The sequence below is a fragment of the Pezoporus occidentalis genome, unplaced genomic scaffold (genome assembly GCF_034315485.1).
Source record: "Pezoporus occidentalis ecotype Australia unplaced genomic scaffold, CSIRO_AGI_Poc_V1 ctg176, whole genome shotgun sequence".
NCBI classification, from domain to species: Eukaryota; Metazoa; Chordata; class Aves; order Psittaciformes; family Psittacidae; genus Pezoporus; species Pezoporus occidentalis.
This window is the reverse complement of record NW_026913596.1, coordinates 762,087-789,610: the sequence shown is the minus strand read 5'-3', so window position 1 is coordinate 789,610 and position 27,524 is coordinate 762,087. Positions and strand designations below refer to the sequence as shown.

Below are 27,524 nucleotides of genomic sequence, written 5' to 3'. Positions count from 1 at the left end.
CCCACCCCCTTGCAACTGCCTCCTACTCCAGGAAGGAGCGCGCAAGCTTTTGCCTCACTTTTCACATAGCTTTCAGCAGCTCCAATGTCATTGCCTAGGCGACCAGGACGCTACTTGATTGTAGGGCAGTAAATAACATAGATCCTCAATCCCAGGCTGCTCTTGCCCGCGGGAGACCTCCAGGGGAACTCGAAGCGCTTGGGGAGCCAGAGCAGGTAGGAGGAAAAACGTGACAAAAGGGAATCCCTTGCTGTTTGTGTGCGGGAGTTACTCGGCACGACCCTCTCGAGTGTTGCTAATGCAACTGGAAGATGATTTGTGGCTGCGTTGCTTTGTAGGCTAGTTCTGCGGTATTAAAGTGTTGTGGGAAGTTTGTTCCCAAGTGCCTTAGATCTGGGGTTAAAGCACTTGTGGAGTAAAAATGGGCCATGGGAATGGGAATGGGAAAGGCAGAGGTGGGGATGGGTATGACAGGATGCTGAGTTGGGTCCTTCCACATGGCTGATGCTCAGTGGCAGGCAGGGAGGATGGCTTGGCTGGTTTCGCCTCCTGCCCATCAATGAGTCTGATTGAGTTGTTTTGTATCAAAAATCCTGCTCTCTCCTTGGAAAGAAAATTGACAGGAAACTGCTGGATCCAAAGAGGGCTCCTGACATCCAAGCGTGCTGCACTGCAGGGAAACTTGTTCATTCTTGGTTGCTTTTACAAGCCTTGCTTTGCAGTGGGAATTCAACAATGAATGAGCGATAGCACAGGGTAGTGTTGGCACCTCAGGAGTTTGCAAACATGAAGTTATTTGCTGTGGGATGGAGGAACCGGATGGGTCTCCTTGTGTGGAGGAGATGAGAAGGTCCAGGAGCCAGTGCACAACCATCACGCAATACACAGCAGCTCGGTGTGGGAGTTGGGAATGGCTCTCACAAGTCATCTTCTTCTCTTAGGATGGGCAAGAGTCTTTAAGAATTAGGCATAGCCTCATTATACAGGGTCTATGCATTTATCTCCCTTTAAGGTGGCTGCAAAATGCTGTCACATTTTGTTGCTGGTTGTTAGAGTGGCAGGATAGTGGTGAATAGGTTATTGCCAGGTGAAACGGGAAGGGACAGTTCTAGGTGCCTAAAATTGAGGCTTAAAGTTAATGGTGAGAGCAAAGATGCTCTTCCTAGAGAGCACAGAAACTGAGCTCCAGGCATCGCTCTCAGCAAGGCTGTAACCCCCACATCACGCCTGTGGTACCTTCACCTTCTTATAGTGATGCAAAAAGGGAGTCAGTTTACACTAATTCTAAGAATATCTTCAGACTCTGTGGTCAAACCCGTGGGTTGAATGAACCTGTGGTTGAATATATGTGAGCTCATCTGCTCTGCTCCCCCAGAGAGCTGTTCTCCCATCTCTGGAACCAGTGGGAATTCAAAGGGAAGTTCCTGGACACACCTGCAGCCCCCATGGTGGCAGCCCCTGCCCGGGTGCTAAGCCCCATGGAGCAGAGGTGGCGGACTGCCTCTCCCCAGGCTTTGTCTTACTACTCCCAGCCGGGTTTTCCTATGTGCAACTTCCCTGCAATGCTCTGACCAGCAACAGAGGGAAGCAGCAACCCAGGGAATGCTGGAGCTGCATTGGGAAGCCGGTGGATAGCGGCTCTCCCAATGAAACCAAGCGAGATCACGCCAGCAGCCGGCAATAAAGCCGGTGTGCATCCTGCTGCAGGCAGCTGTCCCCATGCAGCCACGCCGAGCACCCTTTCCTCAAAGAGAGCTTCACTTTAAGAAGCAGCTTTTGGTCTCTGGAGGTGTCGAATCCTCCTGGTGTGGGTTTGGCTTGAGCTCTGTGGTGGAAGTCGGGGTGATAAGTCCAACCTGGCGCTGGGAAGCTGGTGACATCAGGGAGCTGACACAGTTATGGCAGAGGGGAAGAGCCTCCAAATGGATCCGAGGGGCTGGAAGAGGCTGGGGCTGCTGTGGAGCTCTGCCACTGCTGCTGTGTTTAGCCCCAGGTTAGTCACTGTAGGCACTGGGGAGGTAATTACACCCAGGCCATCTAGCACTGCTTCTTTAGCAATGTGGAAATAGGCTCTTCCCAGTCACCTTTAATTCAGCTGTGCCACAGGGTCTCCCTCCTCTCCTTCTCATCCTTCTGCTGGACATCCCCATCAGAGTGATTTCCCAGTTTCCCTGGATGTGAATGCCTCCTTCCTTCCCTGCATAGCAGGACTCTAACCAGCACCTTCTTTTAGGGTAAATTACAGTCATTGGCACCTTGGGGAACCCTGTTTGAAAGCCTTTTGTGACTGTCAGCCCAGACACCCATCTGCCAGGCTGGCATCCTCGCTGCGAGATGCTTTCCCAGGATGTGCGATGACCACGGCAGCAGGGCTGTGCTTTAACATCGACAGCCCGAGCTTCTCTTTGTCCCGTGGCTTTCAGAGCTGGGACGTGCTGTGACACTGGCCTGGCTTTGCAAGCGCCGCTGGTGCTTTGAAAGCGAAAGGGAACCTCCAAAACGCCCTTAAAATAGTCAGATCTTTTTTCCTTTCGACAAGGAGGGCGGCTGCGTGGTTAGAGCTGGTGTCACCCATCGTGACCACGCAGCCGGGGCGGTGCGGAGCTGCTCTGTGCTGAAGGGAAAGGCCTGGCTCCTTCCTGAAGCTCCTGCTGCCTTGGGGCAGGGAAAGCAGCATGGAAGCAGGGTAAGGCCACCCGCAGGCAGCTCTAGGCTTTTCCTTTTCCCACAGCGGATGTGCAGGTCCTTTCTCCGTCGCACATGGGACAGGGAGGGGTGGGAGGACACCAGGCTTTCACTGGTAGCTATTTCAGCCCCTGTGGCCACCCGGTCCCCGTCTGACTCAGAAGGACCCGAGCACCACTCAGGCAGAAAGCGCTGCCCTCGCGCTCGGCGGCTCGAGCCCGCGAGCAGGAAGTCCTCAGGCTTTCACTATTAGATGTCGGGACGGAGTTGAAAGGAGGTGCTCACGCTGGCCTGGGGAAGAGGAGCAGCCTCAGAGTGCACATCCACGTCAGCCGGGGCAGCGGAGAGGTCCCGCTGCTCCCAGGGAGCGGGTAAGGGAGGAGGAGGAGGATGGTTGCGTGGCGGGGCAGAGGAAGGCAGCGCAGGGTCAAGATGGCTCCGAGCCATGTGCGAGGTGGGAAGCTCCTGCCCGTGCGGACGTGAGGCGGCACGCTCAGCTCTAACCTCGCTGTGTCTCCTTGCTCCTAGAGTGGTTTATCCTCTGTCAGACTCCCCCTCCGGGAAGATGTCCCAGTCCTCGCCCGCTGATGAAGGCACAACGTTTGAGCACCTCTGGAGCACGCTGTAAGTGATGGCCGATGGTTTGCCTTGAGGTGTATTGGGAGCAGAAGTGGCCTTGGCTCTGCAATCCGTGTCAGTACATATCGTTACTGTAGCCCGAGGTGAGACGGGTGTCTTTATCATGCTCCACTTTCCCCATTCATCTTTGCACACTGAGAAGTTTGCTCCCCAACTCTGATCTCCATGCTCAGACCGTTCCGTTTGCCGGAGCACTGGTGATGACAGGCAGCTCAAATTCCATGGAGCATGTATGTCCTGAAAGCAGCGGATGGAGGAGAAGTTGGGAAGGGGCCGAGGGTCGAGGGAACGGCAGGTTGCTGGTGGTGGTGTGGGCTGTGCTGGTGAGCCGAGGGCTGACTGTGCCATTCCCTCTTCTGCAGGGAGCCAGACAGCACCTACTTTGACCTCCCTCCATCCAACCACGCCAGCAGCAATGAGGTCTCCAACCGCACGGAGGTCACGATGGATGTCTTCCAGATGAGGAGCATGAATGACTCGGTCATGGTGAGTGTGCTCAGGCTGCACGAGAGGGAGAAGCATCAAGCAAGCTGGATTTCCCCGCAGTGGGCTGGGGGCTCTGGGGTAGGAAGTGGGATGTTGCTGGTTCATAAGCCACACACAAGCAGTGCAGTTGCAGTGCTGCTGGTGGTGGTGCAGGGCTGATAACCTGTGACTGCAGCTGGATGATGCAGGGGGCAAACAGTGGCTACTTGTGAAGAGATAAGACAGCTGCATGCAGCAGCAGGGGCTCTGTGCTACAATGGCAGTGAAGCTTTGGTACCTCGGGAGCAAGGGTACCCTGTGAAGCTTGGGACAGGAGGGGAGTGTGACTCACTCTGGTACAAACATGCTGCGCAGTGAAAGCCATTTGCAAGCGGAGCTGCTGGAGGGGCATTTGTGCTCCCGACACCCAGCTCTGCTCCCACCGTCATCCCCTTCCTGCCGGGAATCTGGTGGGCCTCCCTCTGAGGCAGAGGGTTTGACAAGCGCAGCGGACGTGTGGGACTCCCAGGTCACTCACTGTGTTCAGTGCCCGGAGCCGCGCTGCCTCCCGGGAGCATCCCTGAAGCGGCTCCGGCCGTTGGCTGCGTCTCCCTCCAGAAGGGCTCCTTTTCCCTCCTCTCCAGCTTTGCATCCCCTCCCCCAGTCCCTTTTCCCTCGCTTTCCACTCGTTTTCCCTCCCTTTCCCTGGCTTTGCCTGCAGGGGCAGGAGCCTGGCAGCGGGATCAGGTGGAAGTGGTGGTGCTAATTGGGAGCTGCCCCTCGCTGAGCTTGCTCCTGCTGCATCCACAGTGAGCCCAGGCCAGCACTGGCCTCGCAGGGCGCTGAGCACAGGCAGCTCCTGATCCTTGTTAGGGATAATGAGCCATAGAAAACGTTTGCACCGGCCCCATGGTGTTCCCGGTGGAGCCTTGTTCCGCTCTCACTGGCTGACACGTGTGGAAAGAAAAGCAGAGATAACGGGATGCCACCTGCCTGAAAGGAAGGCAGGACACGGGAGCTGTGGTGGGGGCTCCGTGCGGTGAGCCCACTGCTCCCAGTGGCAAGGAGCAGATCACCCAAATGCTCCAAGAGCTGCCCTGTGTGATGCTCCCTGCATGGGCACTGCCTTGCTCCTGAAAGCCTACTTCAGGGTCCTGCAGGAGGAGATGCTGTAATTAAAGATGGGAACAGTTCCTCAGCCACCCTTTTGCTTAGAGATGCCAACTACAGAGCTGGTAGTTTGTGCAGAGCTTTATGTATGACACTGCTGTGGACCTCCTTGTATGTGGGTGATGTACGCTGGTTCCACCTTCCAGATATGCCACTCAACTCAGGTCTGGATGAAGGGAACACTGTTCCAAGTCTGCCTCGAGCTGGAAGGAAATCTGTCTGGTCACTCCATCTATCTTTATCCATCCATCCATCCATCCATCCATCCATCCATCCATCCATCCATATATCTATCCATATCTGTCTAGCTATCTATCTAAACATCTATCCCTATGTACCCATATCTATCCTTACCTATCCCTATCTAAACATCTAAATAGGGATAGCTCCATATCTCTGAGATATGGAGCTGTCTTAGTGTCACTGCATCATCTGGTCAATGCAAATGCAGCCGACTCCGTCTGCTGGTAACAAGCTCTGGCCAAATGGGTTTCCAGGCCAGCTCGGCTGGAAGCAGCTTTCCAGCCAGGAGTCAGGTTGGATGCTGGAGCTGGACCCCCGCTCTCCCTGCAGTGGGAATGGTTGGTATCGCCCGGTCCATCACTGGGCAAGCTGGGGCCTGCCCTGTGCTTTAATGAATAGTCATGAGGGACAGAAGGGGTGGGCCCCGTTTTGTTGTTGGATGCAGCTAGTTGACAGAACTAAGGGAGATGAAAAAGGCAAAAGAGCCTACAGTTGGCTGCACTCGGGTGGCCGGCGCAGCATCCCTGGCACTGCCGCTCCGGCCCTGCTCCGGCGCTCCCTCCTTCCGCCTGCCTTCCTGCCCCGACCCCATGACTCCCGTGGCAGGACGCTTCCCAGCGCCCCGTGAGCCCCGAGACAACTAAAATGCTGTACGTTAGCGACCCGATGCAGCATTACACCACGGTAGGTGCTCCTTGTTCTTAATGGGGTTTCTCTTGCTTTATTGGAATCACCCTCTGCCGAGTGCAGGCTCCAGCTGCGATGCACCAAGGGCTTGTCCTGGTGCGAGCCTTTCCCCATCCCATGGCTGTCATGAATAATGAGCTGTATCCCTGTGGGATGCTGCAGCTGTGGTGGTTTGGTCGGGTTCCTCTCTTGCTTTGCCCAGGACGGTGCTTGCAGAGCCCAAGGCGTGATTTCAAGCTCCGGTGTGAAGGGATGCAGGCTCCTTCACTGCAGACAGGAGCAGCATCAGCCCGAGCATCCACTCAAGGAGTGCCCTTGCACCACAAGCACCAGTTTGTCTTTCACTGGGGACCTCCTGGGCCAGGCCATCAGCATTATTGTGGCCCTAGGCGGGCTTTCCTGCCCTGCTTTGGAGCCTTTGGGAGGCAGAGGAAACGGTACCTGTGCTGCGGGCGATGCGATTTCAGCCCTGTCCTCCAGCGCTGAGGTTGCTTTCCTAGGCAGGAGGGTTTGAGTCTGCTCTCTGGCATTATGGAAGTTAGATACGGGCAGAGACACAGCTGGAGGTAGAACAGAGCAGTGCCGTGCTTCCTGACCAGGAATTCCGTCATTCCTCCTGTTCGTCCTATGTCTGTTGGTCCGAAGCACCGGGATCATTTCGCAGGGTAGTGCTGTTGCTTGGGATGTTGTTGGTGCAACCATGTGAATGTTTATCTGTGTGTGTGGATGAGCGTACCTGTGTGGATGTGTATTCACAGACACTCAAGCCCTGCGTTGGGTTTGCTGACACAGACACACCAACACTCTCACTTTCCCTTTCTCTTTTAGGGGACTGTTTCCAAAATGTAGTCAATTTTTCAAACAATCCGGCTGTTTTTCCTGCACCTGCCTGGGCAGGTCTGTGCCGGTGGATTTCCAAAGCCCGGGATTAGGGACATTGGTCCTTGCTTTATGGTGGTGAGGATCCCGGCTGGGGTGGCCAGCCCGACTTGTCGAGGAGATGCTCTGGGTCTTGTATCTCCTTCATGCACAAAGCGGTCACTGTTTTTCCCAAGGGAAGGCTCCCATACAGAGGTTGGGATGCTCTTGGATATACGAGGATGGTGCTGCGGGTCCCCTGGTTTGCTCATCCTGTGCAGAGCATTTACCCTCTGTTCGGTTCATTCCTAACACAGGCACATGGCAGGGCACAGGGTGTGTGTGCAGCCAGGTCCCCGCAGCCCTTCCCTGCTCCTAGGAGAACAAACCAGCTCGATTGGGATACTCTGGGATTATCTAGGCTGTGGATCAACCCCAGTGAGCAGCAAGCCCTTTTCCCATTGCTGTTCTCTCCCTGCTCCATGCCTGAGCTTCGCTTCCCGAGGATGACTTGGCTGCAGCTTCCCAGCTGGACAACAAGGGATTTCCATGGGTGTTTTGAACATCCATTTTGCCAGAGTTTCTCACCTGGGATTGTGGATAGTTTGAATGGGGGGGGCTTGTTTTCAGCTGGGTTATTTATAGGGCGGCGAGAAGGAAAAGAGGGGTTTACGCACATACTTTAGGGAAGAAGATGGCTGTATCTGTGTAAGAACAAGCCGGATCTTGCTCAGCATTCCTCCGGTTAGTCACAGGCTCCAACGACCTTGGGAGAGATGCAGACAACAGGAGAGCTTCCCTGCAGAAGGCTGAGTGCCTTTAAACCATCAGACATCGCAGACGGTTGGGTGAGGTTGGGATCCCAAGTTAAAACACGTCCCTTGATTCCTGAGCCGTGAGCCCTTCGCGGGGGAAGGCAGGTGGCAGAGTGGGATGGCCGGCCCCAAACCGCCCCCCTGGAGCGCTCGGATCCCGGAGCTGCCAGTGCTGGGTGCTGCGGGGAGCGGGAATGACGAGGATCAGTGCAGTGGCCACTGCACGCGGTCATTGCAGAGCCCAGGCTGCATGGGTCTGCTTGGAAATGCTGCAGATTTTGGGGGGAAACCCATCCCTATTGCTCTGAGAAACAATTACATTTGTGATTTTGGGGTTTTATAGTAATTTATTTCCCTACTATAGAAAAAAGAAGTGGTTTTTTTTTTAGTTTGATTGAGGAGAGATTCAGGCTGCTTGAGCCATGCGGCTCTTGAGAGAGCACTTTAGCTTAGGCTGTGCCTGCAGGTAAAACTGCTGCCACTTTACTGGAAGACTCTGACAGTGACTGTTCAGAAGGGGAATAGGAAAACTAAATAGCAAAAGGTCAGGATTTAGCCCAGCAGGTCTGGAATAAGAGCCAGAACCAGCCCAAAGGGCACGTTTGCCGAGTGACCTGCCTGCATCGCAGCTACTTTGTAGGTTTGAGGTTTTCCCCAAATTAGACCTGCCTGGGTGGAAGCTGCTGACAGCAAACATCCCATGTGGGGAGCATCACCCAAACCACCATTCAGAGCCGGCTCTGCAGAGGGAAACGCTTCCAGAGGTGCCCTGTGTGTGCACATGCGACACGGGAATGCGCGCGGGAGGTGGATGGAGGCAGCTCCTGCCTCAGTTGGTCGCAGTGGGAATGATGCCTCATCCAGGGTGGGCGGTCATTCTCCTCCTCATCCTCCCTGACCCTCGCTGCTGGGATGGCAGCACCCATCCTGTGTGCAGGAGGCAGGACGGGGCCATCTCTCCCACCCCGCAGCCGCGGGACATCTCCCACAGCATCCCTGCCTGGTCCCCTACGGCAGAACCCATGCTAGAGCCCGGGGATCTCAGCTCCTCGCTGCCTCCCATGAGGATGGAGCGGGTGGAAGGGAATGGTTTAAGCTTATCGAGGTCACCCCTCGCACAAGTGGTGACCTGCCCAAAGCCCCAGGCGACCCTTAGGGGTGCTCCACCGGGCTCCCGCACTGTCCCTTTAAGGAGGCTGTAACAGGACACCCGGAGCGCAGCACCGTGGTGAGGTTCCATGTCTCAAACTGGCTGGTGTTTTCTTTTTTCCCTCCTCCCCTTTTCCCTTCCTCCAGTCCCAGTTCAATTTGCTGAACAACAGCATGGATCAGAGCATCGGCAGCAGAGCAGCCTCCACCAGCCCCTACAGCTCCGAGCACACCTCCAATGTCCCAACGCATTCGCCCTACTCGCAGCCCAGCTCTACCTTCGACGCCATGTCCCCAGCTCCCGTCATCCCCTCCAACACTGACTACCCTGGTCCCCACCACTTTGAGGTGACCTTCCAGCAATCCAGCACCGCCAAGTCGGCCACCTGGACAGTAAGTTGTTGCATGTCTTCTTGCCTTCGCTAGGGAGATGCTTGCCATGCCCCCAGCGTTTTCAGCTCGCACACAACTGAATGTCTTGGTGGTGATTTGCAGTGGGATGCAGAGGGTTTGGTTGCATGGGGTGGATGCAGGATGCAGCCACTGTCCAGTGGGGACCTCACTTGCACGGGCTCCCCTGGAAAGCAAAAGGTGCAGTTAGCATCAGTGCTTGCTTTCAGCGATGCTCTCCAAAACGGCTGTGAACAGCGGTTTGAATGTAACTTTTCTCACAGCAATTCCCTAAACTGAAGGTGAACATCCCTGAACATCATAAAGTGGGAGAATCCCGGGGAAATACCTGCCTCGTTCTCATGGTGCTTCCCTACCGCTGTCAGAGGCGCGGCACTGGGTGAGAGCGAGCTTTGCTCGCAACCACTGTCACCAACCTCAGCTTTGCCGTAAATTGTTGCTTGTCGTTTACAATCCTTTTTCCTCTCGTGTCAGAAGAGTGACTTAACCCCTGCAAGCCGTGGCACAGTGACTGTAGGTGTTTAATCACGGAGGGGTCGCTGCCCGGCGCCGCGACCGGCGCGCAGCAGTGCGGTCCTCGGGAGCGGGGCTGGTCCCTGTCCGTGCAGTCCCCTGCACATCAGGGACACAGGATCCGGGCAGAATGAACGGGGACTGCTTTGCTTTTTGTGGTCCTAAACTCACATCCCGGCTCCTGACTCAGGGGTTTCCGCCGGGGCTGCGGTTTGACGCCATCATGAATCAAGCAGAGGGGACCAGGAGCGGTAGGTGAGCCCGGGGGGTGCTAGCGGCTTGGACTTTGGAAGCTGATGTGTTTAATTGCCAAGATGGTCCTCGCCGCGGCAGACAGAAAGTGTCCCTGCATGATTTCAGGCTGGCAGATCCCGGGCTGCGCCTGCTGGGCGCTGCTCTGCTCACTGCTGCCGGCGCAGCACAGGGGGCTGCCCGGTGTCATGGGGAGGGTGCAGGGGGGACAGGCTATGGCAGTGGGTCTGTGACAACCGCAGGCAGGCAGAGTGGGCAAGGCAGCAGGGAGCTGAATGCAGCCCAGTCCCTGGCTGGCACAGCAGAGCAGGTTCCCGGTGTCCAAGGCTGGAGCATCACGGCTTCACTGCTGAGTTGTGCTGACCCGGCGGCTGGGACCAGCTCTGTGATTAAACACCACTTGTCCTCATAGGAGCGGTTGTCCTCACTCTTTTCCTCTGTCTTTCCTTGAAGATGCTGCTAAAGGATGCATTTCTTAAGGTATTTAATAAATAGGTATTTAATAAATAGGTGCTCAGGGTCGGATGTGATTCCAGCCCAATTCCATCCTTGCCAGGGGTAACTCACTTCAGGTAACAGTGAAGCTGCACAGGACCTGTCTAGGGAAAGGAGGCATTCATGTGCCACAAAAACAGCCAAATGGAAACTGAACCCACAAAGTCTTGTCTCAGTTCTCCCTGGGTAGAGGCAGGAGGACTGGAAAGGGTCTAATGTGAGATTGCCACTGTTTCCAGCTACTGGCACTGGGGAGATGGCTACGGGATGGAGCAGACACAGCTATGGGCAGGACACCCTCAGACAGCGAGACAGGGGGTACCCACACGTGTCAAAAGACATAGAGAACACCTACTAAAGGTATGCTCTGTGCTCACTGTAATTACCAGTAGGGAAATACCCTTCTCTCCTGCCAGATGATGCTTGTTGCAGCTGCAGGGAGCAAACTGAACAAGCCACTAAGGTCTTTGTGGGCAGTTATCCCCCGAAGAGCAGAGGGTTGTGCCCCAGAGGCAGGTTTAATGCTTGGCAAGGCAGTCAGAGATGTGTAGACCCTGCACTGCAAGGCAGGGCTGATGGAACGTCCCCCAGGAGTGGGCTGCCTGCAGGACTGGCACCATTCAGCCCGCATGTCACTGCAGTGGAGCTGAGCCTTGTGAACAGACGTGGGGCAGCAGCATCTTGCACCCTGAAGAGTACAGGGGACGTTTCGCTTGCAATAGGAATTCCTGCAGGAGTGCTGATGGTGCAGAGCGCCCGGCTCACCATGTAAAGAGTGGTCCTGCTCGGTGACAGCCAGATTCACTGCATGTCCTCCTGGCTGAGGGCTGTCACAGCCATGCAGCTGCAAGTTCTGTGCTGGAAGATGGGCTGCTGCCTTTCTCCTGATCACCTTGAGCTCTGCACTGTCACTGCCATGCTTGGAAGCCTGTCCTGGTTAAATGGAGAAAGGAATTCAGCAGGAAACCATCTGTTCTGTATTGCCAGTCCATGTACAAACGATGATGTACCTACGCAGTGTGATTCCACAGAAGCAACATGTAGCAGCGTACAAGTAAGACTAGGAAAGCTGCTGGGGAATGCAGGCACTTGGGAAGGAGAGTTAAGTGTATGGCGAGTAGGGCTGGGGCCAGCAACATCTGACAGCTCAGGGATGCTGCAGCCACGGGTATCAGAATTAACCATCTCGGTGTGCTGAAGGACACGCATGGTTTCATTCAACACTTTGGAAGAATCCACGCTGCCTGCCTCATCCATAGCTCAGGAAGCCTCACAGCTCTTGAACAAGATTAACAGCACCGAGCGATGCGCACCAGGACCATTGGGAGTGTTGAACAGGGATTCAATGATGCCACCCAGCCAAGCAGCAGCGGGAGCCCTTCACCCTGAGGAAGACCCTGCCAGCCCGGCAGCTCCGAAGGCCTCCTGCAGTCTGGGATTGGATCATGGAGAATCAGCCAAGGAGTGGACAGCTGGAGCAGAGGCAATGCCCAGCCAAACAGTTTGCTGCGGGTCGTCAAATGACTTGGCATCAGCTTTGGTGGATGGAAGTGAGTAGCCCAATAGACTGCTGGTTTTGAAGGGTCCTGACCAAATCCCTCTGGGAAACACAGCATTATCCATTCTCCCATGCTGAGGGAAGGAGGCTCATGGCCAGAGACCATCAGGAGATGAGCTGGCTGCATGGTGGCTCACTGCAGTGCCTGGACAGGGGGAACTGAGCATCATGGAGCTCCCTGCCCTCCCATGCACATGCAGCTCTCGTGTCCATGCTCCAAACCCTCTGCTGCCAAAACAGAAAAGGTCTGGGAGGGAGATCCAAGGAAGATGAAAGATTTGGAGCAGATGAAGGGTGATACCAGAAACATTCTGCGTGAAAGGTCTCCATGAGAAGAGTAAGGGTGGCTCGATCGCAGCCTGCAGGAGATGGTTTCTGATAGCAGACAGCTCTTTAATCTAATAGCAGAAAGCATAATGAGATCCAGTGCTTGGAAGCTGAAGCCAGGCAAATTCAGACTAGAAACAAGGTGGAATTTTTTTAGCAGGGAGGATAATTAACCATAGGCACAATTTACCAAGGAATGCAGCGAATTCTCCAACTCCTGAAGTACTCAAATGAAGAGCCCGCGTATCTCCCAAAAGATAAGCTGTACTTCAGGCAGACTCTGCAGGCTCCATGCAAAACGAGTAGGCAGGGACCAGCAGTGTAGGGAATGGAATCATCATCTGTTCTCTGTAGCCTTACACCACTGAGTTTCTACATTAGGAAATAGGAAAATGGAGAAGAGGTGAAGCTTTCGGGCAGGGCTTTGGGGTCACATCACCCGAACCGGGTCTGCCCTTGCAGAGATGGGCGACATCCCGACTCCGAGCACCGCACGTTATCCCGAATCCTGACCCAAAGCAGCAGCGCTGCAGGAAGCCCCCCCCGGCCGCCTCCACCTCCCTGCTCCTTTTTAATGGCCCCTTCACCAGCAGAGAGCCACGGGCAGGAAATGCTGACAATAAGGTTTCCCCTGTGGGCTGGAGGCCGTGCTCCGGCGGGAGGGAGGACCGGGAGCTGCGGCACGGCAAGACGGGGCACGCCGGCATCCGCCTGGCTGCTGGGAGCTCGCAGGACTCCCGGGTCCCCGGAGCTGCCCGTGCACGCTGGAGCTGCGAGCCCAGCCCGGCTGCTTCCTCGCGGGCAGCGCCTGGCCACGCCGGCCAGCTGGTAACTGATGGGTAATTAGGACTGTTCGCAAGCGGGGTTCGCGGCGCGTCCCGGCGCCCTCCCCTCTGCGAGGCTCTCGGTGTGCCAGAGCCGGCAGAAGCGTTAATGGGGTCTTTGGCCTCCCGTGGCCTGGCTGAAAAAGGATGTGGGGAATGGAGCCCCCCGCGCGGGGCAGCTGCCCGGGCTCGCACAGGGACCCTGGGGCTGGGGGGAGAGGGACAAACCTCTGAGCTGATCAGACAGGGGGTCCATGAAGCCAGGGATAAGCATAGAGGGGTCCCCATCCAGGGTTCTGCCTGCTGCTTGTGGGAGCAAATAGCCTGCAATGGAAAGGATGGAGAGGTTCAGAGAGGAGGTGAGGTGCTCCCGCTGCAATGGAGCACCCATCATCCACAGCAAACCAGTCACCCACAGCATCCCAGTGCTTGGCCAGTGGGAAACTGTCATGCTGAGCTGGGTCCAGCAGCTCCACTGATCTTGCAGCTGGAGTGTGGGTACTGGGGGAGCTGAAATGCTTTGTCTGATGCTAACTGAATGAGGAAGGTGGGAATAACTGGTGTGGCAGGAGGTAGGTTCTCCCTTGGTCACTTGTTGGGGTAAAAGGGGTTGTAAACAGGAAGGCAAGACCTTTAGCAGCACCTACAGAAAACAAGCCCCTCTCTCTGGCACTTTACCATGTTTTAGGGGGGTCCCCATCCAACAGCAGCAGGCTGGGGATGAGCAGGGGGATGCGTAGTGCGGCACAGAGCCACAAACATCTTTGGTTGCACCCTGGTGGCTGGGCAGAAGAGCGGGGCTGTTTTGGTGTGCCAGGAGTAGGAAAGCAGCCTCAGCATCAGTGCGCTCAAGGCCCATTGAAGCCAGCCCACTGGAGGCTTTCCACCAGCTTTCACAGGGCGTGGATGAGGCTCCGGGAGCTCCAGACACAATGGAATTAAGGAAAAAAAAAGGCAAAGGAATTCGGTGTGCGATGTTCCAACACGATCCCGCTATCAGCTCCACTATCTCGAACGTTTATGGTATGCACAGGTCAAGGGAACGACTTACTGGCAACTGCTGCTCCAGTGAGAAGGCAGCGCTCTCCTGCAGGAGAAGTGGGAGAGGATGTACCAGGGAAATGGGGCTGCTCTGGCCGGCTCCTCTCCACTTGGATCCAAACCATGCAGGGGATGTAGGGACTGAGGGACCTGCTGGAGGGACTGAGATAGTGAATAGGCTGCAGGAGGAAATACATATCTGTGCTATCACAAGTAACAGCCCCACCAAGGCCTTTGGGAGGAGATGTGGCTGCATCCCATGCCACACATTCCTGGGAAGTCTAAAGGATGGGGAGAGACGGATGCTGCGTGTGCCCCCTGCAAACCACGCTCTCTGCCTGTGCCCACTGCAGGCAGGGCTGTAAAGAAGCAGAAGCAGCTCCCTGCTGCTTGCCAGGGATGCTGCTGATCTCCCCCAGGTCCAGGTCTTGCCATTGTGGCTTTTGTATTTAGTTTCCCAAGCCCAACTCAGCCTCTTCTTCCCTCCCAGCTTGCTCCCTGTATCCAATCTTGATAACGCAGCACGGAATAACTGCCTTGCTGGATTTTCAGCTTCCTTGCTGGATGAGAGGGACCTCCAGCACCGGCTTGGTCAGAGGACCCGAGTATCCAGACACACAGAAGGAGTCAGACTTACTAGAAGAGATTAAACCAAGCTCCGTGTGTGCCAGCGCTGGCTGGTTGCTCGGTGACTAAGAACGGCTGGGATCCTGGCTGGCAATTATTGTAAGGATGTGCACACCGGGGAAGGAAGGGAGAGCACTCCTTTGGGGGTGAGCAAAGGGATTGTAATTAGCATTAATAGCACGATAATAAAGGTAGAAGAATGTAGGCTGGAGCACACAAGGCTTCTCTTGCTGTGTCTGCTCCAGTGGCAGCCCCAAGGCATCACTGGTGGCCCCACTGTGTTGCCTGCAGGTGGCACCCAAGTTGTCACCACCATGGCGCAGGCACTGCCAACATTGGGCAGCCAGGGTTGGGGCATCCCTTAGAGCTGCTCTGGAGCAGCATCTCTGCTGCCCAGCCCCTCACATGGCTCAGGCAGCACCGGATGCTCTTGGGCATCAGTGATGCTCTGGCTGTGCTCTCGTAGTAAAGGAGGCACAGAGGAGCTTTGGGAAGAATTTCCAGCTCAGTGAGAAGTTCCAGAGGCCGGTGATTAAAAACTGGTTATTAAAGAGAAATTAGAGAGAAGAAAGGCGGAGCTGTGCAGCCGGCATGTCTTCAGGATCTGTCGTAACAGATTCGTCCGAGCCGGTTAACGGTATTTGCGGTTTGCAAGATGCTACATGTCTGAGTGAGATGACAGACACGTTATTATCACCTCTCGGCTCCGATCTGTCCGAACCTGTCCCAGGATGCAGCTCCGCAGCTGCTTGCTGGGGAGAGCAAGGAAATTAGCAGCCGGAGGCAGCACTTTTCTTCTCTCTCTCTTGCCAGGCTAGTGGCTTTATTGGGATCCATTGACTGCAGTCCTGGACACGTCTTGAGTAGAGCTAATGAGGAGACTGGAATGTAGGAGAGGAGGAGGAGGCTGGTAGGGAGGAGGGGGGAGGATTTGTGGAAAAAGTAATTGTTGAGCAAATCATTTCCTTCAAGAGGGAAAGGAGGACTTGGCTGCGGCCCTCCCGGAGCAGGCAAGTCTGGACGCCTCAGTGTCAACAGTTGAAGATAAATAAGATTTTATCAGCTCCGAATCTGTTGGGACACATCCTCGTAGCGGTTCTGCTGCCCAGGGAGGGCTGGGGGAGATGGACGCTGCCAGTCGGTCTTCCCACACGGAAGATTCGGGTTGTGAGGCTGTCAGCATCCATAGGGAAAACCCATGGCTATGGGTCCATAGTGCAGTGGCCTCTTTTGGAGGGGGTGCTAAGGGTGCATCACAGCTCGCATCAGCCATCGTGAATCATTGTGGGGCATCAGCGCATTTGGATCTTGCGATGCGTGAAGCCCTTCCTTGGATGCAGCAGTGGCAGTGCGGGATTACCTTGGCAAGCCCCTGCAGTGCCCGGTTGCACCACGGGCTCTTATTTCCCATTACTGGTGCAGCGCGGTCTCTGTCTCACCCAAGTAGTAGCTGCATTTCAAACACAGAGGTGAAAGAAACCCCATCTAAAGACACTTTGGGGTACCACATCCCTAGAGAAACAGAGGTTGATGCTGATTTACTGCTGCTGTTTAAACAATCTGGCTTTTCCAGTTATTCCTAGCGCTCTGGACTTGCACTGCAGGACAGATCACAGGAGCGGGGAAGGGACAGTGATGGAGCTGGTGCTCTTCTTTCACCCCAGCAGATGAGGGCTGGCGCTGAAAGCTGCCCAACTACAGAGAAACCCAGGGGAACAAGTGTGCTGCAAGTTTATGTGGGCTTCAGGCAGATTGCGCAGTGCTGTTACTGCTCTTTGACACAGACCCAGCACCCACAAGCCACACGAGCAATGAACCTGGTGTGCTCTGCAAACGGGCATTAACCGACGCTCTCTGGCTTTTTCTATGGGCAGAGATGACCTTGGCAATAACGTAACTGGGGCACAGATGCTAACGGCCCAAAGGGAAGAGCAGGACCTGAAAATACAGGCAGGAGGTGCCCAGCGCAGAACGTAGCCAAGCTCTTCTGTAGGTGTGAAAGAAGTCCTGGGGCTGAGGTCTGGATGTGCTGATGCCCCAGCGCTGGGAAGTGTTCATGTGCAGTCGGTTTTGAGAGGTCAGCTCCAAACACCATGGAACAGGCAGGATACGAGTGAGCAGCCTGCAAAGCATCAGTAAAGCACATTGTGCAGCACAGCACTGCTCAGGGATGCTCACAGGGAGGGGGGTTAGGAATACAGATAAGCACGTAGGAGCAGAGGCTCTCTGCCCAGTGCCCGAGCAGGCCATGCGTTTTGCTGTCCCCTATGGAGAGCATACGCTGCCAATGGGTTTTCCTTGGCTGGGGATGCTGAGCCTCCTCCTGGGATCCTGAGAACATCCTGCTTGGTGGCCATGGACAGGCTGGGTCCACGGGACCAGGAGCACTGCCGCACAGGGCACAGCCCTGACTTTGCTCGCCCAAGTTATCAGCACCGAGTTCCTTAAAAGAATCGTTTGTTATTGTGGAAGGATCTTTGAAGGCAATCCCGGAGCTGTTAAGACACGATAAGGTTATCAGTGGAGGCATGCCTGCGTTGAGCGGCAGCCTTTCCCCCTGCGGGGCAATCGCTCTGCTATTTAACAGAGATTTATCCATGTCATAACATGGTATAATGAGAGAATTTGTTACCAAAGAACTTGCCATAATGCACCTCTGCTCTTCCAGAGCAGTTAGATTTCCCAGGCATGTCGAGGGCTGCCCGGGAATGTCTACATGAAAGGATCCTTTGACAGGAGTTGTCAGTATTTTAACACCTGGCAAGGAAGAGCCCCCCTCCGAATAACCCTTGTTTTGCCATGTGGGCTCCTCAAACGAGGGCGTTCAGCCCCCGTTGCGCTGTGGGTGAGCAGCTTACCTGGGCCATGGCCGAGAGCTTCCTTCCTCCAGCCAGGCAGAGGGGAGCAACTGCCTCCCAAGCAGAGCCCGTGCTTCCAGCTCCAGCACAGTCCTCTTGGAGATGCAGGATGGCGCCCAGGTACCCAACCTGGCCATGGAGTCATCAGGTTCCAAGGCAAAACACGGGTATTTCAGTTGATGGCGATGTTTCTAAGCATCCCTTCCCCCTGGGCAAGTCCACATACCTCCCACGCTGAGGGTGATTTCTTGCTGCCAGATTGAGCTTCTTGTATAGCTCCTGATTGCAGCCTCTAATGACCACAGCATCTTCCTGCCCTCTCGAGTGCTGGGCAGGCTCTGCCCACTGCCTTATCCCTCTGGGAGGCAATACCAGCATTTGACCACCCTCACTGCTGCAGTTTGCCTTGGCAGAAGCTTCTCCCCTTATATCCTCCCTACAGAGACCACCTGGAAATGGTTTATCTCGTTTCCCCCTTCAGCTGCTCCCCGGGGGTGGGGAGCTCATCCAGACCTGCAGGCTCCATGGGAGCCTACAGCAGGGGCAGCGAGGCCAGGAGGCACAGCTCCCTCCTGCCGGCTGGGCTCGGGGCATTGGGAAGACAAGGGATGCACCACTGTGTCAGCCCCACAGCACCCTCCCGGTGCGGTGCTGAGCCCTGCTTCAGCATCCGCTGACCCCAAAGAGGGGGGCAGCAGGAGCCTCGCTGTCCCCTGCCCACCTGTATTCGGGTGGCTCGGGACAGGCGTTAACACCCCAGCTGTACCCTGCACGGTGGTATTTTTTTGGCAGCGGGCATCTCGTTGTGGGGATGAGATAAAATCCTTTGAGCAGGAACATGCCCTGCCATGCAGGGACTGGCTTCTCCCTGTGCGGCAGGGGTGGGCTCCTGTATAGCAAACACATTCCTTGTGAGATGGAAAACAGCGTGGCACCGGCGAGGTGGAAGGGAATGGCACAGCCCCACACCTGGGCGCTGACACACGGGGTTCCTGGGGCTGAGGGACAGGCTCTGCATTCCCCAGCTCTGGAAGCAGGGTGCAGCCCTCACCGGGAGTGTTGGAACGGGCAGGAACCACAGTGTCCCCTTTGTGGCAGCCGCACAGCATCACCTCATGGCCAGGACAATCCCTGCCCGGGCCACACGTGCTCCATAGGGCTGAACTCCCAGGCCGTGCACCGTGAGCTGCGATCCTGTTATTGCCATTAAGCACGATCCCCTCAGGCTGTGGTGCGTTGGTGCCCTCGGTGGTCCCAACCCTTGGCTCAGCCAGGACTCGTGTGCGATAATAGACTCAGCGTGATGCTTCCAGTGATGTCTGAAGGGGGTTTATGCTGATTTGCAGCAAGGCTTCCTCCAAGTCTCAGTGGAGTGACTGCTCTGCTCTGCCAGAGCGCTTGGGCTGGCTGGGAACCCCTTCCTGCAGCTCCCAGCCCTTGACATGGAAAGCAGATAGGATGCAGCATGGGCAAATACGGTCACATTTAAGGATTTCCAGGGGAAACCCGAATACTGATCCTAGAGAACAGTCACCATGAAGAAAGGCTGAACTTGCTTTGGTCACCATGCCCTATGACTGCAGCAGCAGTTTGCAGTGCTGAGATCCATCATGGAGCCACTGGGGTGATTCTGTGTGTCAGCACCTAGAGCAGCCTTGCCCTTGCACAGTCCCATTCCTAGGAAGGGGGTTTATAACCCTGATTTTAACGTGCCATGTTCATGCTTCACATGGAGCAGTGAGGAAGCAGGAGGTGGGTGGGAGAGGAGAAGAAGGGCTGGAAATGCCTCTCGGTGCAGTGGGACCATCACTTGGAGGCGGACGTGAGCCCCGTGCAGGGAGGAAAGAGAAGGGAGCAGCCGAGGAAGCCGGGGGCAGGCAGGGGAGCATCCACCACCCCATCGAGCCCAGTGCCGCTCACACCATGGGCATCTCTTCTTCTGCAGTACTCCCCCCTGCTGAAGAAACTCTACTGCCAGATCGCCAAGACATGTCCCATCCAGATCAAGGTGTCCTCGCCGCCTCCGCCGGGCACCATCATCCGGGCCATGCCCATCTACAAGAAGGCAGAGCACGTCACCGAGGTGGTGAAGCGCTGCCCCAACCACGAGCTCGGCCGCGACTTCAATGATGGTGAGCGCGGCTCTGCCCCTGCGCCGGCACCGGCGCTGCCACGGCCCCTAACACGGAGCTTTGCCTTGCAGGCCAGGCAGCCCCCGCCAGCCACCTCATCCGCGTGGAAGGCAACAACCTCTCCCAGTACGTGGATGACCCCGTGACGGGAAGGCAGAGCGTGATGGTGCCCTATGAGCCTCCACAGGTACCCGCTGCCAGGGGATGGGGGGGGCAGGACCAGCCCCTGCCTCCAGCTGGGATGCTGCTGGTGCTGAGGGTGAAGCTGCTGGTGCTGGGGCTGCTGGGTGGGAGCATCCCACTTGTCCGTGCCCATTTGAGGCCACCCCTGCTTGCCTCCCAAACCATCTGCAGCTCCCAGCCATGGGAAGCATCCGAGAGCATCCCATCCCTGGGAAACGGGGTGCAAAGAGAGATTCCCCCCCCCAAGTTCTGCCCTTGGGGGCCTCAGGAACCCTGCAGCCCCTGCACAGTCCCCTCTTCCCTCTGGCTTCCCCCAGTGAGGGGCCAGACCCACACCGGGGGTTCCCTCCCTGCGTCCCCATCACTCAGTGCCTGCTTTCCCCTCCCGGGCAGGTGGGGACCGAGTTCACCACCATCCTGTACAACTTCATGTGCAACAGCAGCTGCGTGGGAGGGATGAACAGGAGGCCCATCCTCATCATCATCACCCTGGAGACACGAGAGTGAGTGGCTGTCGGAGCAGGGACGGGCATCCCTCACTGCTGTGGGAGGGCTGGAAACCCTCGGGATGAATCCCCCCCTCCAGGGAGCAACCTCAGGGGAAGGGGATGTGGCAGCCCCAGCACACAGCAGGTAGGAAAAGGGCTGGTACAGAGGGACTGGGGACCAGGCACAAAGGGACCAGGAACCCAGGCCAGCATCAGCTTTTCCTGCTGCAGCTGGAACCTTCCTCTGGCCGAGGAGCCCGCTGCTGCTGCAGGGCAGCACCCTGGGGATCCATTGCTCCCTGAGCAATGCATTCACACGGAGGGATGGGCAGACCCTGGTTTCCGAGCTGGACCATGATGCGCTGGATGCGCTGTGGTGCACTTCCCAAGCAGAAGCAGGGTCACTGGTTCCCCTCTCCTCCCAGCGGCCAGGTCCTAGGGAGGAGATCCTTCGAGGGCCGCATCTGTGCCTGCCCGGGCAGGGACCGCAAGGCTGATGAGGACCATTACCGGGAGCAGCAAGCCCTGAATGAGAGCGCAGCCAAGAACGGCAGCACCAACAAGCGCAGTGAGTCCCTTGCTGGAGAGGGAGGGGGGCTCAGGGAGCTGCTGTGCTGCAGCCCAGGCTCCTGCCAGCACCCACACCCCTTTGTTACTCACATGATGCTTCTGCTTCAACCCCTTTCCCATCCCCAAAATCACTGCGCTCCAGAAGCTTGGGCTCAAGACAACACCCAGCCACAACACTTTGACCTTCTCGACTAAATCTAAAGTCTCACAACCAGGACCCCCTCCCTCCTGCCCCCAGTGCAAAGCTGTTTGTGCAGGGTTTCATGTCCCAGAGTATTTGTTCATCATTATCACTACCCAAGGGACATCACCAATGCCAGGTGAACAGCAGCATCCCGCATGGCTCTGGGTGCTGTCCAGATGTGCCAGCTGTGCCCTGCCTCCCAAGGACAGCAAGCCAATGCTCTTCCTCTCTCCTTTCCAGCGTTCAAGCAGAGCCCTCAGGGCATCCCAGCACTAGGGGCTGGCATTAAGAAGCGACGGCACGGGGAGGAAGAGATGTATTATGTGCCTGTAAGTGTTGGTGAGCTGTGCTGGTTTAGAGCTCGGCTTGGATGGGTGGTGAGAAACACCTTGGGGATGTGATGTGGGGCAGGACGGGGATCCTGAGGCACAGGTGATGAGAACAGGGGCAAAAGCATCCACGAATCCATGTCCGAGGCAGTCCCAAACAGCCCCTGGGCACAGAGATGTGGTTGGGTGGAAATAAGGGTCCATGGGGAAGGCTGCTGGGAGGGGTGGGAGCAAGGCGAATCCCTGGGCTTGTCCCGTCCTGCAGGTGCGAGGCCGGGAGAACTTCGAGATCCTGATGAAGATAAAGGAGAGCCTGGAGCTGGTGGAGCTGGTCCCGCAGCAGCTGGTTGACTCCTACCGGCAGCAGCAGCAGCAGGTCCTGCAGAGGCAGTGAGTACCAGACCCTCGCTCGTGGCACTGACCCCCCCCATGGGTGCTGAGCGCTCTGATCGGCGCCTGCAGCCTCAGCAGGGGGTTCCGATCGCCTCTGGGATCATTAGGGTTGGAAAGGGCCCTTTGGAGGTGATGAAGGATGGGGCAGGGCGGCTGCAGGGGCCAATCCGCCGCTTGGTTCCCACACACAGGACCCAGCTGCAGACACCGTCCTCCTACGGCCCCGTCCTTTCACCCATGAACAAGGTCCACGGCGGAGGCATCAACAAGCTGCCCTCGGTGAACCAGTTGGTGGGGCAGCCCGCACAGCACGGCTCCGGCTCCGCGCCCGGCCTCGCACCCATGGGTAAGAGCCTCACCCCACTGCGGCGCCACGGGAGCCCCTCACCGTGATGTCTAACGGGTGGTTGTTGTGCCCAGGACCCGGAATGCTGAACAGTCACCCCATGCAGCCCAATGGAGAGATGAATGGGGGCCATGCGTCCCAGTCCATGGTGTCCGGATCACACTGCACCCCCCCGCCGCCCTACAACCCCGACCCCAGCCTCGTCAGGTAGGGGAGGCAGCCGGTGCCCTGTCTGTCTTGTCCTCTGATGTTTCTTGCTGTTGTCCCTCCCTCTAACCTTTGGATCTGTGTAGTAACTGGTCAACTGGCCACTGGTCCCAACTGAGAATTCACTGCTCAGGAAACCACATAGACCGTTCTGAGCCCAGAAAGCAAAGCCCAGCTACTGACCAGTTAGGAACCCCTATTGCCATCACATACCCCTATCTAGGAAAGCCATCCCTGCTTAATTACGTTTAATTACAATTTAATACAAAAATTAAAGGCACCTGAATGAGGCTCTTTTCCTGCACACCAAACTGGCCCACAGCTTTGGGAACTCCCCCCTTCCCCTTCCTTACCAGCAATGCCTGGAAACAGCTCCACGTGGCTTCTTCCCATCAGGAGCGCATCAGCAGGCCTGCAGCCGCTTCTTAGTGTGTCGGTCTTCAAACAGACCATGGGTGTTCCGACGGACGCCCTGCTGGAGCCAGGGATGCTGCATGGGCAGGGTAACCAGAGGTGCACGGTGTGATGCGACACCGCCTCACTGCCCAAAGCCAAGCCCCAGCCTCCCTCCCAGCAGCTCCATCTCGCCCGAGTCATTCCAAGGACGTTACTGAGCTGAAAGCTGATGATCAGGAGGAAAACGTGGGGAGCCTTAGGATCGAACACAACCCCATGCTTCACTCTGATGGTGGTGGCAGCTGAGGGGACCCCCGGGACGGCAGCAGGACCAGTCTGCCACCGCAGCGCTGCCTGGGAGCACAGCTTCTATTGCACTGCTCAGGAGTTAACGCCACTTTTGTCTTCCAACTGTTTTCTGCAGTTTTTTAACAGGATTGGGGTGTCCAAACTGCATCGACTATTTCACCTCCCAGGGCTTACAGAACATTTACCACCTGCAGAACCTATCCATAGAGGTAAATGCTTCGGGGAGATCTGTTCTTACCACTTGTTTCTATCGGCTGCTGGTCTGAAACCCCTTTGAAAGGAAAGGGAGACCTGGGCACCAATGTGCTCACAGCGTTTATGCCCTGGATTTATCCCTTCCAGTTACACATCCTTTGGGTTTAGTGGTAGCTCAGTCCTTGGGAGCAGCCACAATTGGTCTTCACCATCAGAAGCAAGAAAGGTCCCCAGAGCAGAGCCCAGGTAGATCTGCCCCTAACTCAAAAGAAGGCTGAGGTGCTCAGCACAAAGCCCACGGAGCCAGTGGGAACACCTGTGTTTTAAATCTGATCCAATCCTGCATCTTCCCCTGCTCATCTTTAAGTCAAGAGGGGCTGAAATAAGGGAGTCAAGCCCAGGGCATCCGTATGATGGGAGCTCTGGAATGAAATAGCCCAGGTCAGGCAAAAGCTGCTATGAAAATAGCAATGGGATGCTAAAAGCGCCTGAGCTCGCACAGCCTCAGCCTCTTGGTGCTGACAGCCCCATCAGGGCAACAAGAAGGGAAAAACCCCAAGAACCTGAAACCCTCTGAGCCACAGCAAGCCCCATAAACCCAGCACTGGTGTTTGGGCTGGAACAAAGCTCCTGCCCCATCCCATTTGCCCCCGGCAGCAGGCAGAGCGAGCGATGGGACATGAGGCCATGCAAGACACAATGATTTTCCATTAGTAGCTGGGGCCAGTGGTGTGACCTTAGCCTGGTTTGGGACCATTCTCTGAACTAACCCCATGGAGTCTGTGAGCTGTGCAAGGAAACGCCGGGTACGGCCAGAGCGTGTGTGCGAGTCGGTGTGTGTAGTTACTAATCACATACTCACTGTCTCCTGCAGTTAACGCTCCCGAGTCTCTGTGTTTGGCATTAACCTGATCTCTGGCAGCTCTTTGCTCTGACTGTGCTCGTTCTGGTGCAGGGCCTGAGGCTATGGACCTGGCTTGGCTTTACGAGCTCAGCCCATGGCCTCGTAAGCACTGGCTGCTAACTCTGTGTTGGGGCATGACCTGGGCAGGGGCTGCTCCAGCCTCCTGGTCCAGGATCAGAGGAGAATCAAACCTGTGTGAGCAGGCATGAGGATGCTTCACATCCTGCTCTGCAGCCTGGTCCGAAGGAGAGGTCCCGTCCCTCCCATTTCACATCACTTTGATGTGAAGCCAGCCCCGATGCAAAGATTGTGTTGGAGTACCCGGGCCATGGCTACTGGTTACATGAGAAATCGCCTCTGGGGGGATGTGCCATGGGCTTGTCATGACCACAACAGGGCGTCCAGCCCCACCACCACGGGCACTGGGGGCACTGGGACCACACACCCCAATAAGCACAAGCTGGGGGGTCCGGGCCCCACTCCCACTGGTGCAGCCCCACGTCTCGGAGCTGTGCCTCAGCGCCGCTGTCCTTGCAGGACCTCGGAGCACTGAAGATCCCGGAGCAGTACCGCATGGTCATCTGGCGAGGGCTGCAGGAGCTCAAGCAGAGCCACGACTACGGCGCGCAGCAGCTCCTGCGCTCCAGCAGCAACGCCTCCACCATCTCCATCGGCAGCTCGGGGGAGCTGCAGCGGCAGCGGGTGATGGAGGCCGTGCACTTCCGCGTGCGCCACACCATCACCATCCCCAACCGCGGCGCTGCCGACGACTGGGCAGACTTCGGCTTCGACCTCCCCGACTGCAAATCCCGCAAACAGTCCATAAAGGAGGAATTCACGGAGGGGGAGATCAACTGAGGGGCTCCCGTGAGCCAGAGACCCGGGGCGGGGGGGATGAACCCCGCTCTGAAAGACATTTTCAGCCTTGGGTGGCTGGAGCAGTGTGACGGTGGTGTCTGGAGGGGGACTGCAGCCCTGTGCCACAGCACGGCCCCAGGCGGTGCTGGCTTCGGGGGAGGTGATGAGGAGGGCGGCTGATGCCGTCGCAGGATGGAGCACGGAGAGCAGGCACCGTGGCTCTTACCGGAGCAGCCCCACGGGGGTGGATGCGGCGTTGCTGTCCCCTTTGGAAGACCGGCCTTTGGCACCGCCTGCCCCCGTTCTGTGCTCTCCGTGGTGTCCAGAACTGAGAGGCTGTCACTGCTGTACACGGACTCAGCCCTGCCCCGTCCCGTGCTCTGCACACTCGCCAGCGGGACGCACCCGCTCTGCTTCCCCAGCGGACTGCCAGGAAGTCCCCATCCCCTTCAGTTCTTTGTAGAGCCAAACCTGTTTGTTCCCCCACGTGTTCATGTACTTAACTATTGGTGTATATAAACAGAAGCGATTGTACATACGTATCCTCATCGTGCTCTAAGGAGAAAAGATTTATTTTCATGTAAGCTATAAAAATTGATACTTACTCCTGAGACACTCGAGCGTCAAGTAAATTAATTCCATGTTCTAGCATGTAAACATGCAGAAGATTGTGTCTCCGGCCTCATCTATTCCACAGTCAGTGTTCCCCCTTTCCCTCCTTCCTTCCCTGCCCATTTCAACAGGCAATGTCCCACAGCAGGCACAGGAGCTGCTGCATCTGCCCCCTGAGGTCCCTCAACATTCCAGGTGGCCTGAGGGAATCCATGCGGGAACAGCGCTGCCCAGCACATCCCCACTGCAGCATCCCCTCCCTGTGCTGCTTTGGTGATGGAGGCCACCAGCAGGCAGAGCTCCAGCTGCATCCCATCTGCCCCGTGCCTGGGAAGGAGCTGGGAGACCCTTCACAAAGCCCTGGATCCTCCAATCTGTAAAGGGACAGAGCTCAAGTTCCACTTACGGCATTCCGGGCTCACCTCGGATGCGTCTTCCCTCCCCATGGGGAAGCTCCATCCACACACGAAGGGAGGATCATGAGGAAAACCAGCAGGAACCTGTGTCCTGTGGGAACAGCCGATTAAAGCACTTGAATGCTTTAAGGGGTTTGAAACAATCACTCGTGTTCCCAATATTAACCGAGGCTTCTCCCAGCAGCATCCCACCACGGCAGGAAGGGCACCTCTGTAAAACGAGCTCCTCTTGGAGCTGTGGTTTCCCTCTTTGTCTGTTTGGTGACACAATAAAAGCACACGTGGGAATTACAACACCTGGAAATCAAAGCCTTGCTTCTATGATAAGGAAAGGGTGCTCCTAAACCAGTGTAAACCTCAAAGGGCCTCAACCTGCTTTGCTTCACCAAACAACCACAAAGCTGGGAGCTGCAGCAATCTTCATCCTTAAGACACAGCTTTGAGTTTGAAGAATTGCACCGCTAAAAGCAATTTCCAGGAGCGAATTGGCTTTACTTATAGATGTCACCCCTCTTTCTAGTTCTAGGAATATGTATTCCATCTGTAGGAGCTGGAAACTGATTGAACTGCAGGATCTCGAGAGCCAGAAGTGTCATTTACAAACTAACACTCGAGGCAAGAACCTGATTTTAATACAATAGAAACAGCTTTTGAAAGCTTTTGGGAAGTGGTGTGTGAGGAACAGCCACAACATCTACCTTGGAGGTTATTAGAGACACAAGCAGGCAGCTTCCAGCACGTAGCTGGAACGAGGCAGATGGTTCCACATCCTCCCAGGGGCATTCTGTTCCTTGCATATCAAGGTGTTACCACACATTAGAATACTGCACACTGCACCTTCTCTAACAGCAGCAGCTGCAATTACCTTCATTAAAACTTTGCATTTCCATTTAAAATCCAGCAGCTTCCAGGTTTAAGGTTGGTTTAAATTAGTCGGGAAACCCAGAGCGTGTCAGCTTGGCACAATGCTCAGTACATTCACATCTTTAAGTGGGCTGAGATCAATGGGAACGCGCCAGGGAAATATCATAGAACCATGGAAATATCATAGAACCATGGAAATATCATAGAACCATGGAATGGTTTGGGTTGAAGGGACCTTAAAGCTCACCCAGCTCCAACCCCTGCCATGGGCAGGGACACCTTCCACCAGAGCAGCTTGCTCCAAGCTCCTGTGTCCAACCTGGCCTTGAGCACTGCTGCTGCTGCTGCTCAGAGAGAACCTTCTCTAAACGGGCCAAGTTCTGTAACTCCCCAAAGAAGCCATTAATAATGGTGGGGAACTGAGAGAGTTCAGAAACCAAGACCCCATCTACAACCTCCTGAGAAACTCAGCTTCTGTTTCACTAGGCAGCTCCTTCCACTGGCCCATGATGGAACAGTTG

General features: G+C 56.1%; 1 protein-coding gene and 1 long non-coding RNA gene across 8 annotated transcripts; one reads left to right on the top strand and one right to left on the bottom strand.

Moving 5' to 3' along the window:
* The first annotated feature begins 103 nt into the window (after positions 1-103).
* On the top strand, positions 104-25,724 carry TP73 (tumor protein p73). 7 transcript variants are annotated; one of them, XM_062614548.1, is made up of 14 exons: positions 104-215; positions 3,214-3,309; positions 3,687-3,810; positions 8,859-9,104; positions 19,563-19,749; positions 19,821-19,936; positions 20,326-20,435; positions 20,846-20,988; positions 21,415-21,503; positions 21,769-21,893; positions 22,088-22,242; positions 22,317-22,449; positions 23,270-23,363; positions 24,791-25,724. In XM_062614548.1, the coding sequence occupies exons 2-14, from the start codon at positions 3,251-3,253 to the stop codon at positions 25,109-25,111; spliced, it is 1,902 nt and encodes a 633-aa protein (XP_062470532.1). In that variant the 5' UTR covers positions 104-215; positions 3,214-3,250; the 3' UTR covers positions 25,112-25,724. The 7 variants fall into 7 exon arrangements, 6 of the variants coding, with proteins under 6 accessions (XP_062470532.1, XP_062470533.1, XP_062470536.1 ...); XR_009964026.1 differs by lacking the exon at positions 104-215 and adding an exon at positions 2,530-2,686 and having other exon boundaries at positions 22,536-23,363; positions 24,791-24,825; XM_062614546.1 differs by lacking the exon at positions 104-215 and adding an exon at positions 2,532-2,686.
* On the bottom strand, positions 13,312-18,027 carry LOC134161566 (uncharacterized). Its single transcript, XR_009964025.1, has 3 exons — positions 17,844-18,027; positions 14,143-14,282; positions 13,312-13,415 (listed from the first exon to the last, which is right to left on the bottom strand). It is a non-coding gene; the product is annotated as an uncharacterized LOC134161566 (long non-coding RNA).
* Positions 25,725-27,524: the final 1,800 nt, after the last annotated feature.

Bases quoted from the DNA above. Each gene is read 5' to 3' on its own strand.
- TP73 (XM_062614546.1), top strand. The intron at 19,937-20,325 runs GTACCCGCTGCC...CCTCCCGGGCAG, and splicing joins TGCCCTATGAGCCTCCACAG to GTGGGGACCGAGTTCACCAC. The intron at 21,504-21,768 runs GTAAGTGTTGGT...CCCGTCCTGCAG, and splicing joins AAGAGATGTATTATGTGCCT to GTGCGAGGCCGGGAGAACTT.